A 17560-nucleotide genomic window follows, 5' to 3' on the forward strand; every position below is an offset into this window, starting at 1 on the left:
TGATAAGCCAAGTCGTCATTTTTTTCTATTTGCACGCCTGCGATGTTGATTTCATGTTTTCGTGTGTGTGCTACGGCGGTTGGCCGGTTGCTATCTCTCGACAACAGTCTGCAAACCAGTTCTGCAAGAAGCAGATAAACATATCAATTCATGAAAGCTTTTTACTCCCAAAATGGAAGATCTTTTCCTTCTCTTATCACAGGTAAAAAGAAATAGTATATAATGGACATGTTATGCAAAATGAAATTGATAATTTTCTCATTTTCCCTTCCTAAAAATGTGCTTAATCATTTAACACTTCAATCCTTGGCATGCCACAATACTGGAAATTGCAGAATTTGCATTATCAAGACTTCTGATTTTGCATTACCTCATTCCAACATGCGGAAGTTGAAGGATTTGTGGACAAAAGCTACTGTGTTTCCTGTCGCCATTGTACGACAGCTTCTCTTTTTCAGGTTTTCAGTTGCTTCAATTTTTCAAGAACTTGCTTCATTGATGGCCTAACCAAAAGTGTCTCCGCTGTCGAGGCGTATGCAAGCCGTAGCATCCCCACGAGATTCTCCCTAGGTCCAGTTTCCCACAATTCAGCAGAGAAAACAGCTGAAGGACGGCCCTCCTTGATCAGCATCTTAGTCCATTCAACAATGTTGAATCCATTCCCGTAATCAGAAAATGATGGATCGAGGGACTTCTTCCCCGACAGCAATTCTAATATTACGACACCAAAACTGTACACATCTGCTTTGTCGGACACCCTGCATGTGGTTGCATATTCTGGTGCTACATAACCGAATGTGCCTGCAACATCTGTGGTGGCATGGGTCTCGGAAACTTCTAAAAGCCTAGCTAACCCAAAGTCCGAAAGGAAGGCATTAAGATTCTCATCAAGTAGAATGTTGCTTGGCTTGATGTCTCGATGAACTATCCGGGGTACACATGAATAATGGAGATAAGCAAGAGCCTGAGCTATGCCCACGGTTATCTTGTAGATAACTGGCCACTGTTCATTTTCGCCGGACTTGTCATGAATGAAAGTCTCAAGATTTCCACCAGAAAGATAATTGTAAATTAAAAACATTTCATTTTCCCCAGCATAATATCCCATTAGAGTTACAAGGTTCTTATGTCGAATTCTTCCCAGAGTTCTTATCTCTGCATCAAATTGCTGGATACCTTGAAACCGACCAATATAAAGCCTCTTTACAGCTACATGACAGCCAGGGACCAACTCTGCTTTGTAGGTTGAACCAAATCCACCAGTACCAATAAGGTTTCCGAGGCTAAAGTTACCGGTAGCTCTAACTACATTATCATAATTCAGCTCTTTAGGAGCATCTGCAAAAGTCACAACCACTTTTCCTCTCAGTGTACCAAGTCTTCTGACCCTTTTTCTTCTAAGTTGACAGATGATTACACCCATACATAGAAGAACAGAAGCTGAAGTTACAGTTGCAATTATGACGGGCTTCAAGATCCTCTCTTTCTGATATTTAGGTGGAGGATAGCTAGGCACCTCCGAGGACAGTCCAGAAAATGGACATTTGTTGTACAAACGTTCATTACCTCTATAGGCACTGCAATTAGTCTGATGTTGGAGACTTGGTATTGGACCGGAAAGATCATTAAACGAAAGGTCCAAAACAGTCAGATGAGAAAGCAAAGATAAAGATGAGGGTATTTCCCCATAAAGCCGGTTGTGGCCTAGTAAAACTGTTTCAAGATTCGAAGCATTTGCTAGGGTAGCAGGTATAAATCCTGTAAGAGCATTGTGGGAAAGATCGAGAACCTTAAGCGACGCCAATTGACCAAGTTCAGGTGGAATTTCTCCACTTAAATTGTTCTCTCCAAGAGATATCCATCTCAGTTTCTTTAACTTTCCCAACAGATTCGGCAAAGATCCAGAGAGTCTATTTCCTCTAAAATCAAGCCGTTCAAGTGTCGTCAAGTTGCCTATACCAGGATCTATGGATCCCTCAATCCGATTATATGCAGCTTCAAACTCTATTAGCTGTAGACAATCAAGGAGAAAGACCTTCCCCATCCCACCTACTATATTGTTGTCACTCAAATTAACCGAGACACTCTGCAGCTTACCACAATCAGATATTAGCTCCCGACCAGACGAACCATTAAACATGTTATTATTCAGTAGCAACCTGTATGAAAATGTATTGTTGCTTTCCAATAACTGATCTGCTACGAAGAACACTGGAACCGAACCAGTGAAACAATTCCAGCTAAGATCATGGACTATTGCAAAACTCTCATCTATCATAAACCCCATCTTCGAACCCCGGAAAGGAAGATTAGCATATGTGAATTCAACCCATGTATGGTCCATATCAACGGAACTAGAAGCTAGTCCATAAGAGATCACGGTCCCGTCACAGCTGCCTTTCCTGTTGTAAGTTTGAATGTTACCAGAAATATTGTTTCTACTAATGTTGAAGTATGTCATACAAGGAACATGTAGCTGCCATGGAAGGTATCCGGACAAATTATTCGAACTCAAATCCAAGAAAGTAAGGTTCTTGCACATCACAATGTTTTCTGGTATCACACCATCAATATAATTCTGCCCCAAATTTAGGACCCTGAGTGAGCAAACCTCACTCCATCGAGCAGGCAACCGGCCACGAAGATTGGCTCTCGGCGCCCACAAAACCTGCAAACTAGAATGGAAAAACAGTTCAACCGGAACACCGAGATCGAACACATTGAATTCTCCTCGAAAACTATCCATGGAGCTTGTTTTCCCATCAGAACCAAAATCCATCAAATTGGTTAACACTAGAGCTGATAGTTTCTTACAATTTGCTATCTCATTTGGGATCACATCAGTGAGACTGTTCATAGAAACATCTAAAACCCGAAGCTCGGAAATTCGGCCTATTTCAGCCGGAATCTTGCCTTGTAAAAGGTTGTAATCAAGCAACAAAGTCCTCAAATTCTTGCAATTACCAATCTCAGGGGGAATATTACCACTAAGAAAGTTATTAGACAACCTCAAGTGAGTCAAAAACTCACATCCTCTAGAATTATCAACACTAATCCTACCAGAAAGTAGATTATTAGACAAGTCAATAACTTTCAAGCCTCCAGTACCAATGAGCTTAACTGGTATATACCCGGAAAACGAGTTGAAAGACAAGTTGAGCACTGTAAGAGAAGGAAGAGAGCTTATCTGAACCGGAATCTGGCCGGAAAAATTGTTAGCTTGGAGCTGGAGAACCTCCAAAAACTTAAGGTCTCCAATAACGGCGGGGATCTCACCGGAAAACCCACTGTAAGGAAGCGACAAAAAGTGACTTTATCAGAAAAGTTAGCACATTTAACACCGTACCATGAGCAGTGAGATGAAGATGAGTTCCAAGTGGACAAAATGTTTAAAGGGTCATCAAAGGAGTTTTTGAAGCTGAGCAGAACAGTAGAATCTGGGGTGGAGTTCGAGAGTGATAAGGTGAAAGAAAAGAGAAAAAACCAGAGAAACCCCATTGTTGTTTTGGGGACTGAGTTTTCTTACAGATTAGAAACGAAACAAAGAAAGAAAGAAGAAATTGCCGGCAAGAATTTTATGGAAACTAATGGGGTGAAATGTAAAGAACAAAAAATGAAACTTTGAGAAGTGACAGTGACAGTGAAAAGAAAGCCTCATGGGAGCCAAAATGGAACAAATTTCATCTTTGAAAAACCAGTTTTCTTCTTTGTTTTACCTTTTTGTTTGTATGTTTGTTGGTTTAACTTTAAGAAAACATTGAATATTTAAAGAAGAAAAGGTTAAAAGGGGGGGGGGGGTTGAGATTAAAGAGGGGAACAAGAAGACAAACATAGCCGGCGTGAGGTTCGGCCATTCTTACATTACATAATTTATGTTTTTAATGTATTGTTAGTGACGTATCTCACACCTCAATCACATGCCAATATGCCATGCAGATGATCACTACAACTCAGTTGATGAGTTTATAGCGTATGGATTTATTGTTCCCTGATTTTGATTTTTTTTATACTGTAGTTGTTTATTTATTATAAAAATAATAATATAGTGATCCAATTCGGATATTTAATTTATTTTTTATAAATTTAAATGTTTTAAGTTTATTTAATATTTAAGTTTAGACATCGTAATAAACTTTTTGGAACAAAATTTATTTTTTTAATAAATATATAAATGGTCTCCCGACTATAAGGTGATACTTTGTTGAATCTATCGAATATGAAAATTATAAAATGATCATCTGATTATATGGTGTTGTTTTGTTGAATTCTCCAACTATTAAACTTTTTGTGCACTTTACCCTCGTAATAATGATTTACGAGATTTTTTAGTGTTTGATAAGAATTTTGATTAAAATCAACGTTGAAAAATATGTGTTGAATTGAATTATTAAATTTTAGGGGTTAAAATTATTTTTTTTCTTAATAAAAAGTTAAAAGGTATTAAACTGAACTATTAAAACTTAAGAGAAGACTGAACATGAAATTGGATCATTTAACTGAAGGGACTTCTTACCAGTCCTTGACTTTGACCCTGTCGGGAAGGTAGGTGAATATTATAATATTCTATTATTTTCTTAATTACTATATATGGTAATTTTGTTGTATGTCAGCCTAGTATAAGAATAAAGTAATGTGTTGTTAGAAATTTTAATATTTTTTAATATTTTTAATAGAGTGTTATTTAAAATATTATTTTTTTTACCGAAAATGTTAATTTTGTTACCTAAAATGAATATTTTCAATACTAAAATTTTCAGTAGAAAAACTAACATTTTAGATAGCGTTATATCAAAAATATTAAAAAATATTAATATTTTCAGTAACAATTTTTTTTAGCCTTATATTATGTTGTATTTCCTTAAACATCCCCAATATCTTAATTCATATTTTGTGTGAATAACATTTATATATCCGAATTTAAATTTATTATTGATTACACTTTAAATTTTTTTATATAACAAAAACACTTATTTTGAGTTGATTGTTAAACGGAAGAAAAAGTAATTATGCAAGTTCCAGTGAGTATTTTTTATATAAAAATAAGTAGCTATGAACTACCATGTATTTTGAATTATTGAAGTACTTTATATATATATATATATACATAATTTATTGAAAAATGATTACGTCTTAATATACATTTTATAACTTTTAACCTAATTCATGACTTTTAACCTAAATGATTGATATGTTTGAATAATAGTCTACATTTTATGTATGTAGGGATAGAGTCATTTATAGGATAGGAGTTATGATTCTGACCCTTCAAATATTTTGATAAAATAACATTTTAAGTTATTATTAATTTAAATATTAGATATAATTTTTTATCTTTCTTAATTTTAAATTTAAATATTTAATAAATTATTATATTTTAATATTTAATCTTACTTCCATCTCTATCCATGAATGTATTCGAACAATAACATGACAGGTATTATCATAGGATTTAAAGACTTTCCCAACCAAATCAGAGCAGTTTTATTTGCAATGTAGCGAGATGGCTGAGCTGAACTGGTGCATCCATATCAGATATGGAGATGCATTATAGGGAATGGGACCATCCATTTCATTTTCCTACTTATGAGATAATACTAATATTGTTATTATTATAGTAATTGCGAGAAACAAGCTGGGTGGACCCGTGGATGGCCTTGGGAACCTCAAAGGGGCCAAGAATCGAGCTGAATGTTTGTCGGTTGTCACAAGCCTGAATGCTTACAAAATACATGGACTTGGATGACTTTTGGGGTTTCGTTTTTTTTTTGCTTCATGTTATTCAACTTGTCGGTTCACAAATCACGTGCATTATTAGATTACTCATTTCTTCCATCAGTGAGTGTGCCACTTTTGAATACTTGAAATCAACACCATTTTCAAGTTTTAAATGTAAATGCTCACTTCATCTCTTCTTGCTGACAAAATTACGATGCAAACCAAACCCAAATCTGGTGAGCTTTACTCCAACGGAATCATCTCGGTTGTAAGATTCGGCCGATGTCAATTATCAGACTTCAACCAACGGTCTGATTTTTACAACATTGAACTCTCAAGGCATGTACATAAATAGGATGCCATACTACAGAACAAAATAAGGGTGACATATTCACTAGTACATCCATCTAGCTAAATTCTAAAAGTTGTCCTTTCAAACAAACTTGTACTATGTTCTTAAACATGTGATCCACCAACACAACCATTGATTAATATGAATACTTATATCGTGTTGGGATGGTTCTCTAGGAGAGTGCCATCCTCATCACTCCAAAAAGGGTCCATCTAGAACATTGACGGTACCCCGAAATAGATTCTAATACCATATGCCACAATCCATAACAACATACAACGAATGATCTATTTTAGCCCATTGAACCTTTCGGTTTTTATCTACAAAAGACACCTCACATGTTGAAGATTATGTGAATACTTATATCCCAAGACCAATTCTAATGCACAGACGATGCCGGATTTATGACTCCTCTCTAAAATCATAACACAATGCAATGCCATGGGAAGTAGAAAAAGTAAGAAAAGATTAGTGATAAACAAAGATAAGACCTTGCACATGAATTGATCCCCTCAACTCAACAGTCAATTCCTCCCCAAAGTACCTAAACCATAACAATTTTCTTCCTGGAATGAAAAAAAATCATAAAAACCATAGAGCACTTCTTCAATTGAACAAATAAGTTGCATTGCGGTTGGGTTACCATCAGAATTACAGCCAAGTTTTCTTTCTTACTATATTGCACCATCTGTCCCAGCAAGTGTTTTACCTTTGCGCGACCTCTTCCTTTTCCTCTTGTTATCGGCATTGCCATCATCACCTTCCTGCAAAGAGACTTATATATAAAATTTTGTATGAAGGCAAAATTTACCTTTAAATCCAATGCTCAAATTAATAAAGGAGCTGGAGGCTGAATTATTTAACTCAATTCCAAAGACTTGGTAAATACATTTGAAAAACAGGCAATGCTCTCTACACTAAAATCAAGTTTACCTTCCCAGATGGACGATTTGGGTTTTCACGGCTTTTTTTCTTCTTAACTGAAAGTGGATTTGGACCCTATAAATGTCAAGAGGAAAAAATGTCAATCCCATGAGCATTATGATGGCACCTTATAGCAGTTAAAAGGGAATGATATCACAGCAGTAATACATCTTAGACTATAACCCAGTTAATGTTAAATAAAAGAATTTGGTTACAAGGACTGAACTCTGCTTCAGCTTCAAGACGTGATAAAACAATCTCCAAGCAATCAACATCCCTCAAATGATTCTAATTATCAAATGATTTTAACTTTTCAAACTAATGGCATGTGTTTGGATGTGTGTAAAGGGGGGAAATTGTTACTCGGTTGACACCGGTTATGGCAATAGATGTCAACTTTGCATAATGCTGGTTTATTTACATTTGCATGTTCCCAACTAACATGTTATAATCATTAATCACAGGCGACATTTCCAAAAGCAATTTAGGGAACTTGCACTTTGTTATAGAAAATGCACCAACCATATGATTTCCTGCAATTATTAGATTGAGATGTGCAAAGTACAACCGTGACCAAAAAAGTACAAGTTGGAAGATGGATACTTGAAGGTACCTTAGCTCTCTTTCTTTTAAATCGAACTCTATCCTTTACATCTCTTTCCTTTCCAGAATAATTCCTGGTATTATGTGGCTGCAGCCCTGGATTGTGATGACCCAAGCCTTCTTCGTCAACCGAATCCTCTTCATCCGCATTTTCTGAAGCACTAGCAGTCCTCTTCTCTAGTGCCTTAAATTCCTTCTCAGTCAAATGAAGGCGTTTTTCTTCAGAAGATTTTACAAAATCACGCTGAAACTTTGATGGTTGCTCAAGGAAAAGGGAATTCCGTAGACCAAATATTAAAGGGACATTAGGCACCTAAAGGAAGAGAAAGACACAAAATCAGAATACATATTCATAGGAAGATTATAATAAAAACTCCATAATGGAGATTGAATAACAGCATAAATGATTAAGCTAAAATCAAAATATGTTATATCCTTGAAGGAACTTTGTACAAAAAGAAAAAAAGAATAGAGCAATAGCAACTATTGCTCCGATTCTTTATTTTTCATGAAATATCATATCCAGCATATATCCAAATATTAATGTTGTGATATGACACCCCCAAGCTCCCTTCAAATACACATGTAAAAAACTACGACAATTAAACATACACCATATCATATCCATATCTAACACTCACACCTAGTCCAACTAACATAGAATAGTAACAAAAAAAGTTACCTTCTGAAGTTTCTTTCGAAGATCAGCGTCCTGGGTAGCAACAAAAAAGTGCTCAAGATTATTTTCTCCAATGACATCCTCAATGCAAGCATCAGCACTGACCTTCTTCTCATGATCACATCTGAATATGATTTTCAATTACAGCTCAAACAAATTACATTCATAGAAAAGGCAAAATTAAGAAAATTCGCATACAATCAACTTCTCGCATACAATCAACTTCACAGAAATATTGTCAAAATAACAGAAACTAAGAGTAAATTCAGAATCAAAAGTGATAGTACCAGTAAATTAGCCCCAAACAGGCTCAAAAGAGAAACGGGTTACCTTGCAACTGCGAGTTTACGAGCTGCTTGATATGATGCAGATTGGGCAGCACCAAGTTTTTTCAGCTCAGCCAGAACACAGCTGAAAACCACACATGACGAAAAAGGGTTAGATTTTCATACAAAAGCAATTACTTCTGGATACTTACACCGCAAAAGGAGGAGCGTTGAACCTGGTGGTGAAAAGCTTGACGGGGGCAGAGAGACAATTGGAGAGAGCCTTGTCGGCGGGTGTTAAGTCATTGTGAAGAAGGTGATGCACGAAAGTTCCATCGCAAAGAACCTTGAATGGCTGCCTGAACCCGAAGCACACGCTGAAGAATCTCACCGCCTTCCGGATACGCTTCTGCTTCTTGAATCTCATATTTCCTCTTCTCTCGTGCTAAAAGTAATTGAGAACTTGATAACCCACGGCAAGCAGCCAAAACCCAACCGCAACAGTTTCCACTTTCCGGTTAGTCTAGATTTCTGATGGACGCCACCAGGGTTTTGCTTTCAGAATATTGAGGGTGGGTTTAGTAGCCTTTCGTATATAAAAGTAAGGATAAAATATACGGTAGGTCATTCAATTATTAGCTCAATTATAAATGGGTTATTTCTTTTTTTAAGTTACAATTTAATTAATAAATTAAAATATTATAACAATAACTCATTCATAGTTTAATATATGATAAAAATAATAACATAACATAATATAATAACAATTTTAATCTCATAATTTAAATATTTTATTAATTTTATTTTTATTTTTCTCTTAAATTATTTATTTTCTTCTAAAAATATTATATACTTTCATATTATTTTTCTAATATAATAATGCAATGATAATTATTGCTTCTATATGATAAAAAATAATTATTCAATTCTTGTTTTAATTCAGAATTTTACATGATTTTTCGGTATCACAAAAAAATTATATTGATAAGATTTATTTTAAAATTAATATAGTATGTCAAAGAATTATAAAGAACGTCTCAAATGAGCAGGATATGAATATCCCGACTCCCGAGTGATCAAAGGCAGCATGTAGAGGAGGGGCTTCATACATTGTCATAAAAAATCTATCTATCGGTCAATTTTGTAGACATCGTGCTTGAACCACTAAAGTTGTTTGGTTTATACACCCTGTAGAGAATTACAAGGAGCACCTCAAATGACAAGTATCTCAAACCATTTGACAATAAACGCTCAAACATCCCTATAGACGTTGTGCTCGAACACGAAAACACATAATCTTTAGAGATAACAATTATCCTTTTAATCACCAAAATCGCTTGGTTTATACATTTATTGAATTGTTTTGAATTAAAACAAAAATAATAAAATTTATAAATTATTAAGATTCGATGAAACACTTAAAAGATAACCATAATAATCTGTGAATATACATAGTTCGTAGTACAAGGATGAATCAAAATAGTGTATAATATGATAAATGTATAAATCACACCAACCAATTTGCTATTAACATCTTCAACAATGAAAACAAAGAAAAACAATTTATTGCAGCTGCTTTTTATACACTTAACAAACAGCTGAATCTCAAAGTAAATTTTGTACCTCACCAATATCACACACCACATATTACTTCATTTCGTCGCTCTAAAAAGCTGGCTTCCAAGGGTCACGGTCGGGCTTCCTTCCCCCATCACAGTCGTCAAGCTCATCTCTTTATCGAGTATCCGATCAAGTTCCATTACAACATGGCTCATGGCCGGTCTCCTCTCGCTCGATGGTTCCAAACACCGGACGGTCAGTTTTATGAATTCTTTCATACCTTCAGCGGTGAAGTGACTCCCCAACCTTGGATCGATGATGCTGGAAATGTTGCTGTAATCTTGGCTATTTTGCACCTTCCAGAAGAAGGAAAAAACACATACATCAACTGGTTTTGGTCTCCCGGAGAAAAACTACACAAGATAAGGCTCGAATACTTTCTCATGGAGAAATAGCAAACTCGCATCTTTTGGTAGTGATATTACAATCACCATGATATTTATATATAGTAACCACCTATCTACTAAATCATGCCGTTTGTAAATACGATATGGAGAGCACGGTTATGTTTGCATAGTAACAGCTAATATGCGAATATGAAGCCGTGGAAGTGAACCACATGCAGAATCATCTCCCACAAAGAAATGCAAGCTTAAGAGTTTTCTTTTCTTATATAGCAAGATACTGATAGCTGTCATCTCGTCAATTGTGATCTTACTAATAAAAAATGCACTACCAAGCAAATATTTCGAAAACGCATAAATAACATGCACAAATGGAGCCAATGTCATACCCACTCAACAAGGTTCTCCTTGGAGTTTGAAGATGGCAATTCTGATGCTTCTCGTCCGCTTACTAGCTCCAAAAGGAATACCCCGAAACTATATGCATCACTTTTTTCAGAAAATCTTCTGAACTCCCTTACCCTGCATAAGTCAATGCATGCAGGTAAGACTATGAATGATACAACAATAGAACAGTCACAAAGTGAAGAGAGGAGTACTCAGGAGCAAGAAATATCTCATCTGTCATGAGTTGAGAAGAAGGTCCAGCAATATCAATTCTTCCCAGAAAATTACGTATTCCGGCATCTGCAACCTTGGCTATAAAATTCTCATCTACAAGAACGTTTGCTGTTTTGAAATCTTTATGTACCAATCGAGGACTTAGAGAGTGGAGATGCGCCAATCCTGCAGAAGGGACAATAACCGGTCAAGGCAACATAAATCGGGCAGAAAATTTTGAAAATTACAATCATATAAGATGAACTTCTGAATTCCAAAGCATTACCAAAGCTCACAAAAGATTTTTGTGGGAACCTTATTGCTAGTTGGATAGTTAATCTAAAGAAAGAAAAACTGATACCAGGAAAGCCATAAATGCTCACTGATTTTGCAGGGGATCACCTTTAGCTGCACCAAGAGCTATTGAAAGTCTATGCTTGAATTCTATCTTCTGAGCTGACACTTGACCGGCTCCTGCAGAAATAAACCAGGAAAAAACTTCAATACAGAATTAAACACTATTTCACTTTCTCGATTAAATCCTGAACCATTCGCCTAACTGATCTCTCCCGACATGACACACACAAATATATGCAGATTTTTTTTGACTGGATAGAGAGTTACCGTACAAGTGCATGGAAACACTTCCATTGGGTATATATTCATAAACAAGAAATTGTTGATTATTTTCCTGGCAGTAGCCCAAGAGAGTGACAAGATTCCGATGCTGAATAGATGAAAGATAGCAGGCCTAGGAGTAAAGTTGAGTACCATTAGATCAAAGGACAAACTGTGCAAGAGTTTGTAGTAGTGCAGCATGGAGGCAAATACAGATTTTACATCTTAAACAAATCATTCGAAAGGCTGAAGAAAGAACATGGCAAGCTTGACTACAACTCAAGATGCATGCGTCAAATTGAGTTTAACAAGAAAAAATAAACATATTGACCACTAATTACAGGGGGGGGAATTTTTCCAGCTTGAGACCCGAGTATGGGTTGTATGATATTTTTTGCTATATTTTGACATATACTGTAGGCCCCGAATTAATATCATGTGAAGTAGGGACTCAAATTAGCAAGTTAACCTTTAGAACTTTTCGAACCTGATGAAAAATCTCAACCTAAAAGCCAGATAAGTATCTTTTACCTCATCAATAAATTCCTCACTAGGTGCTCCAGCTCGCTTTTTGATTGCAACCAGCACCCCATCTTGAAGCAGACCTTTATATACCTCACCAAATTTTCCTTCCCCAATCAGGTTTCTGTCGCTAAAACTTTTGGTCGCCAAAGACAACTCCCTCAACTCAAAACGTGTAGCTTCCCGTAGTGACAACTGAACCCCAATATGTCTTCCCAGTCCTAGAATAAGTCATCGAAAAAGAACAAGAATAAGCCATCTCTTACACGGTGATTACGGCCTTTAATGGACTTCAGAAACAATCATGACATAAATGTTACCTTGAGCAGATGGATCCGAGGAACCTGTCTCGGATGTTCTCGAAACACCCCGTTTGTGAAATAGGCAGAACCATATAAGCAAGCCAACAACCACCACCAATGCCACGGCTCCTGCAGCACCTCCTAATATGGCTGCAAGATTCCTTGACATCTGGTATTGGAATTACTTCAGCTATGGTTGAAATTATTGTACATTGAACCTGAAATATTGACGATAAGACGACCGGTTAAATGTTTATCCAGAACAAACATATGCACTCAAAATTCAAACAAAAAAAAGTACATAAAATGAAATGGCGTGCATATCATCCATTTAAATAGAATGTAGCTATATGGATAAAGCAAGCAAGTTGGTAGCTAGCAGGCGGATGACAAATTAACAATCTTATAAATGAAAGATGCTTTGCATAGGTTGAAAGCTAAAACCTCAGAAGCAACTCAATTTAGAATGTTTCACACACAGTACTATACTACTCAATACCCATTGTACAGAACAATGAAGCAAATCATAGAAATCAAAAAGAACATTTAATTTGAGCATCCAATGTATTATCCCTTAACCAAGTCAAAAAAGACACTATGTTAAGTCAAATCAGAGACAAAAAATATAATGAGCCATTGATGGCAGACGGAAAAAAAGGGGAAAAAAGTGTGAAACTTCAAACCTGTATTCACATTCATTTGGCAATGAGAAATCAAGTTGATCTCTTTAGGAGCAGAGAATCACACACATTTCCCTCATCGAAAAGGAACAAGGAACAACAACAAACTTGTATGAGAATTGGGGGAAGAAATCAAGAGATGCCCAGAAACAGATAAAGGGTGAATAGGTGAAATCAAGGAAAACAAAAGGGTAGTGTGAGCAGGCAAAAATGGACAGCAGTGGTGAGGAATCGAGGAAGCAAAATAGTTGAAGTTGGTGGAATAGTTGTAATTTTCTTCTCTTTTTTTAATAAACAAGATGGAATGTCCAAATCATTAAAAGAAAAAACAAATGAAAAACAACACCAGAGACAGCATTGGGGATTCAAGTTCCAGTGAAGAAAAGAAAATCATAGACTTCCCTCAACTCAACTTAATTAAATATAAATAAATAAAATTGAACAACTAATAATACCCATCGTTGGATACAGACAATGCCGACAGAAAGTGAGCCTGCGCCGACAACACTTTCTCTCCTTATATATATATATATATAAGTTTGTATGTATATATATACGTATATGTGCAACAAACAAAGTAAGAAAAATATACTCTTTTTATTGGTTTGGTTGAAGTAAGAGATAAAGAAGAACAAGGAGACTGGATAATTGATAAACATAAAGAAAAAGGGTTCTTTTCTTCTGGAGTAATTGTTTTTGCTTAGATTTTGGTTTTTTTATTTGAATTTGTCGAATTCCTTTTTGGGTTTTTGTATTTGTGGGCTGTAAAGCAAGATGAAATGGTTGTCTGCTACATCAAGTTGAGAGAGAGAAGGGGTTTATTTTGTGTGTACTGTACAGAGCATCTTCGCTGGAATAATAAGAGCACAAAATTTCACAATAAAAGGAGCATACGAATTGGTGATTTATACAGAAATAGTATAAAGATTAAAGATGCTAACTTGTATATAATGATGAAACAAAAAGAAAATGGAAGAACTAATGATAGAGAAAGAAGTGGGGTTTACTATCCCCACCAGCCAGCTATGCTGATATTGCTTCTACTCATTATATATATATATTCTATTATATTCAAAGTTAGCCAGTTAGAAATTTTTTATTGAATAATTAAAATTGTTTTTTTACTAAAACCACTATATGTATAATTATACCAAAATCGTAAGATCATATATGGGACTGACGTCTGTCCAGTGTAAGAAGGTTTCCAAAGAAACTACTTATATCTTTCTTGGATACACTTAATCTGGGTATAGATGCTATGACGTGAAATTCAAGAGACTCGATGTATTCTTGAATTTTTTCTTCAATGAGGTCCCTCATGTTTTCCTTAACCTAATTAATAAGACCGGGGAAAAATGGTGATGGGGGATGTATTTCGACCTTCTCCTGTTCATCAACTCGAACTTCATTCTTCTGCAGATGATGTTACGGATCAGCCTCACTCTTCAGGCCAGCAGCCTTGCCTAGCATCTTCTACTGATTGTCAATCTGTTCAGCTGACCTCAAAGGATTCCAGTCACCCGGCACAACATGTTTATTCTCGACGGCATTACACTATATTTTCCGGGAGAAAGGATAAATAAGCATACTTGATCGATTAATTAAGTTGCTCAAGTGACTATATGTAATTTACCTTTGTCGTTATCATATGTATATGAGCTTACAACGGCAGATAAAACGGCGCAGCTACAATGTACAGCGAAGCTAACTTCTTTATTTTTCAATTTATTCATTATAAAATCTCACATGGAATGGAAGATAACTAAGATGGGATGGCGTTGAATTGGGTTCTTTTTTCTTTTCTTTTTCATTTAATATTTTCCCATGAGTTGAATTGAAGAACCCTAATTATTATTGAATGAAAAAGAAAATATTTTACGTACACAATTATGAAGGTGTTGTGTCATGCAGCATCTTCAACTCAGTCGGTTGAGGAAACTTATATGAAAATAGATTTTAAAAGTATTACAAATGTGGAGAATAAGTGATGATTTTTTTTTTGTTATGTCTTTGGAGATAATTGATGAAAACTTTTATTAAAATATTCGTAAAAATTATCACCCCTTCATCTTTTCAAGATTTTGGATTTTTTTTCATTTCATTTAAGCTTTTAAACAGTCTACGTCTTTTAAACGCAAGTTTTATCAATTATAATGTATAGATAAGATTTTTGATAAATTCACGTGAAAAGATAGAACGATATTTAAAATTTGAAAATTAAATCTATATAGCATGTAAACATACAAATAATCAAAATAATATTATCACATGCGCTGACAGATATTATAAATGCCCCAATCAAAGTTAAAAAGAGATATAATTTTTTCCTTTCTTAATAAAACTAGTTGTTTCTATTTATGTCAAGAAAAATACTAATCTTATAATTTTTACAACTTTTTTAATAATAATATTTATAGAATTAAAATTAAATTAATATTTTTAAAATATTTTTTGCTTCTTTCAAAATTTATTGAGATATTAAAAATATTTAATTTAATATAACAAAAAGTGTCTAACTATATCGTTTCTTTTCATTTAGCAATCTAAAGTTTTTTAGTTAATTTAAGTGTCTAACGTTATTAATGTTATCATTTAGGTGTCTTGATCGTAACGGACATTAAAAGAATTCTGTTAATCACTCGAAATGTGACACGTGAGATGTTTATAATTTTTTTAAAAAATAAAATTATTATTATTATTCAAAAAACCTCAAAATATTTTTAAAATCTCAAAATCCTAAATCCCAAAGAATCCACCCTACTCTTCAGTCATTCATTGTTGTTGCCGCCCTCACCGACCAAACATTGTCAATTGTAGCTTCGAACACCAAAAATCCCTAAATCCAAACATGCATCCATCCCAATTGATGGATGAGTAATCAACAGGTTGGTGGCTGACGATTGAGTCGGTGATCACCTGCGGTGGTAGTAGTCGACGTCAGAATTGAAAGTCTTGGGGTATTTTATGATCATCAATTAAAAAAAATGAGATTTTTATATTTTACGTTAACTTTTTCTTCTTATTCTTCTTCATCGTCGAAAGGAGGAATCGCAACTTGTCCATTAGTCATCATCTTCTTTTTCTTCTTCTTCATCATCGGGAGGAGGAACCATAGGTTGTCCATTAGCCGTCTCCTTGTCACATACGTTTCGGATTCTTATTCTTGAAAAATGAGGTGTTCTCTATGGTAATTTTTTTTTGATAAATCAAGAAAAGTTATTGACCTTACTCACCGAGGGAACAGTTTGAGCAAGAGAGCCATATGTGTCGACCTTGGTGAGTGAGGTCAAAAACCCTTTTTGATTAATAAGTTTTGGTTACAATAAGGAAATGTCTCGACTTTCAAGAACAAGAATCCAAAAGGTGTCGGTTAATGGATAACTTGTGATTCCTCCTCCCACAACGATGTAGTCATAGTACTCCCATTCTTCTTCTTCTTCATTGTCGGGAGGAGGAACAACAGGTTGTCCATTATTGTTTCTTTATGATAAAATATAATTATTCAATTATTGTTTTAATTCAAAAGTTTATTTGATTTTTCGTATCACAAAAAATATTAAATTGATAAGACTTTTTTTTTTTGAATTGATAGTGTATTGAAGAATTATAAAGAGCGCTTCAAATGAGGAGGATCATAAATATCTCGAGTGATCAAAGGAAAACCCCGTGAGGAGGGGCTTCATACACTGTTGTAAGGAAAACATGTCTATCAACCAGTTTTGTAGACATCGTGTTCGAATCACTAAAGTTGTTTGGTTTATACACCCTTATAGAGAATTACAAGGAGCATCTCATATGAGGAGTGTCTCAAACTATTTGACAATAAACGTTCAAACACATCTGTAGACGTAGTGCTCGAACACGAAAACACATAATCTTTAGAGATAACAATTATCCTTTTAATCACCAAAGTCGTTTGGTTCATACATTTATTGAATTGTTTTGAATTAAAACTAAAATAATAAAATTTATAAATTGTTAAGATTCGATGAAACACTTAAAAGATAACCATAATAATCTGTGAATATACATAGCTCGTAGTACAATGATGAATCAAAATAGTGTATAATATGATAAATGTATCAATCACACCAACCAATATTTGCTATTAACATCATCAACAATGAAAACGAAGAATTTTTTTTATTGCAGCTGTTTTTTATACACTTAACAAACAGCTGAATCTCAAAGTAAATTTTGTACTTCAATATCACACACCACATATTACTTCATTTCGTCGCTCTAAAAAGCTGGCTTCCAAGGGTCACGGTCGGCCTTCCGTCCCCCATAACAGTGTCAAACTCATCTCTTTATCGAATATCCGATCAAGTTCCG

General features: G+C 34.9%; 2 protein-coding genes and 1 pseudogene across 2 annotated transcripts; all 3 read right to left on the reverse strand.

The window, feature by feature from the left end:
• Positions 1-28: 28 nt before the first annotated feature.
• On the reverse strand, positions 29-3657 carry LOC120136255 (annotated as a pseudogene).
• A 3077-nt stretch (positions 3658-6734) lies between these two features.
• LOC120136222 (rRNA-processing protein UTP23 homolog) lies at positions 6735-9088 on the reverse strand. Its single transcript, XM_039152326.1, has 6 exons — positions 8776-9088; positions 8604-8684; positions 8277-8397; positions 7605-7907; positions 7001-7066; positions 6735-6831 (listed from the first exon to the last, which is right to left on the reverse strand). Exons 1-6 carry the CDS (start codon positions 8964-8966, stop codon positions 6742-6744), a joined length of 852 nt encoding a protein of 283 aa, XP_039008257.1. The 5' UTR covers positions 8967-9088; the 3' UTR covers positions 6735-6741.
• A 1102-nt stretch (positions 9089-10190) lies between these two features.
• On the reverse strand, positions 10191-13695 carry LOC120136221 (serine/threonine-protein kinase CDG1-like). The gene is made up of 9 exons (XM_039152325.1): positions 13681-13695; positions 13229-13270; positions 12564-12763; positions 12253-12464; positions 11728-11854; positions 11506-11577; positions 11103-11289; positions 10893-11025; positions 10191-10455 (listed from the first exon to the last, which is right to left on the reverse strand). Exons 3-9 carry the CDS (start codon positions 12712-12714, stop codon positions 10192-10194), a joined length of 1146 nt encoding a protein of 381 aa, XP_039008256.1. The 5' UTR covers positions 12715-12763; positions 13229-13270; positions 13681-13695; the 3' UTR covers position 10191.
• Between the last annotated feature and the right edge of the window lie 3865 nt (positions 13696-17560).

Source organism: Hibiscus syriacus, unplaced genomic scaffold (assembly GCF_006381635.1).
Source record: "Hibiscus syriacus cultivar Baekdansim isolate YM2019G1 unplaced genomic scaffold, ASM638163v2 tig00110621_pilon, whole genome shotgun sequence".
Taxonomy (NCBI): Eukaryota; Viridiplantae; Streptophyta; class Magnoliopsida; order Malvales; family Malvaceae; genus Hibiscus; species Hibiscus syriacus.

Excerpts from the sequence above, each read along its gene's own strand:
- LOC120136222 (XM_039152326.1), bottom strand. The coding sequence starts at position 8,966 with ATGAGATTCAAGAAGCAGAAGCGTATCCGGAAGGCGGTGAGATTCTTC. Across the intron at positions 7,908-8,276 it reads TTCGAAAGAAACTTCAGAAG|GTGCCTAATGTCCCTTTAAT; the intron begins GTAACTTTTTTT and ends CTCTTCCTTTAG. Across the intron at positions 6,832-7,000 it reads CAAATCGTCCATCTGGGAAG|GAAGGTGATGATGGCAATGC; the intron begins GTAAACTTGATT and ends GTCTCTTTGCAG.
- LOC120136221 (XM_039152325.1), bottom strand. The coding sequence starts at position 12,714 with ATGTCAAGGAATCTTGCAGCCATATTAGGAGGTGCTGCAGGAGCCGTG. Across the intron at positions 11,290-11,505 it reads AGCTCTTGGTGCAGCTAAAG|GATTGGCGCATCTCCACTCT; the intron begins GTGATCCCCTGC and ends TCCCTTCTGCAG. Across the intron at positions 11,026-11,102 it reads GAGATATTTCTTGCTCCTGA|GGTAAGGGAGTTCAGAAGAT; the intron begins GTACTCCTCTCT and ends TGACTTATGCAG.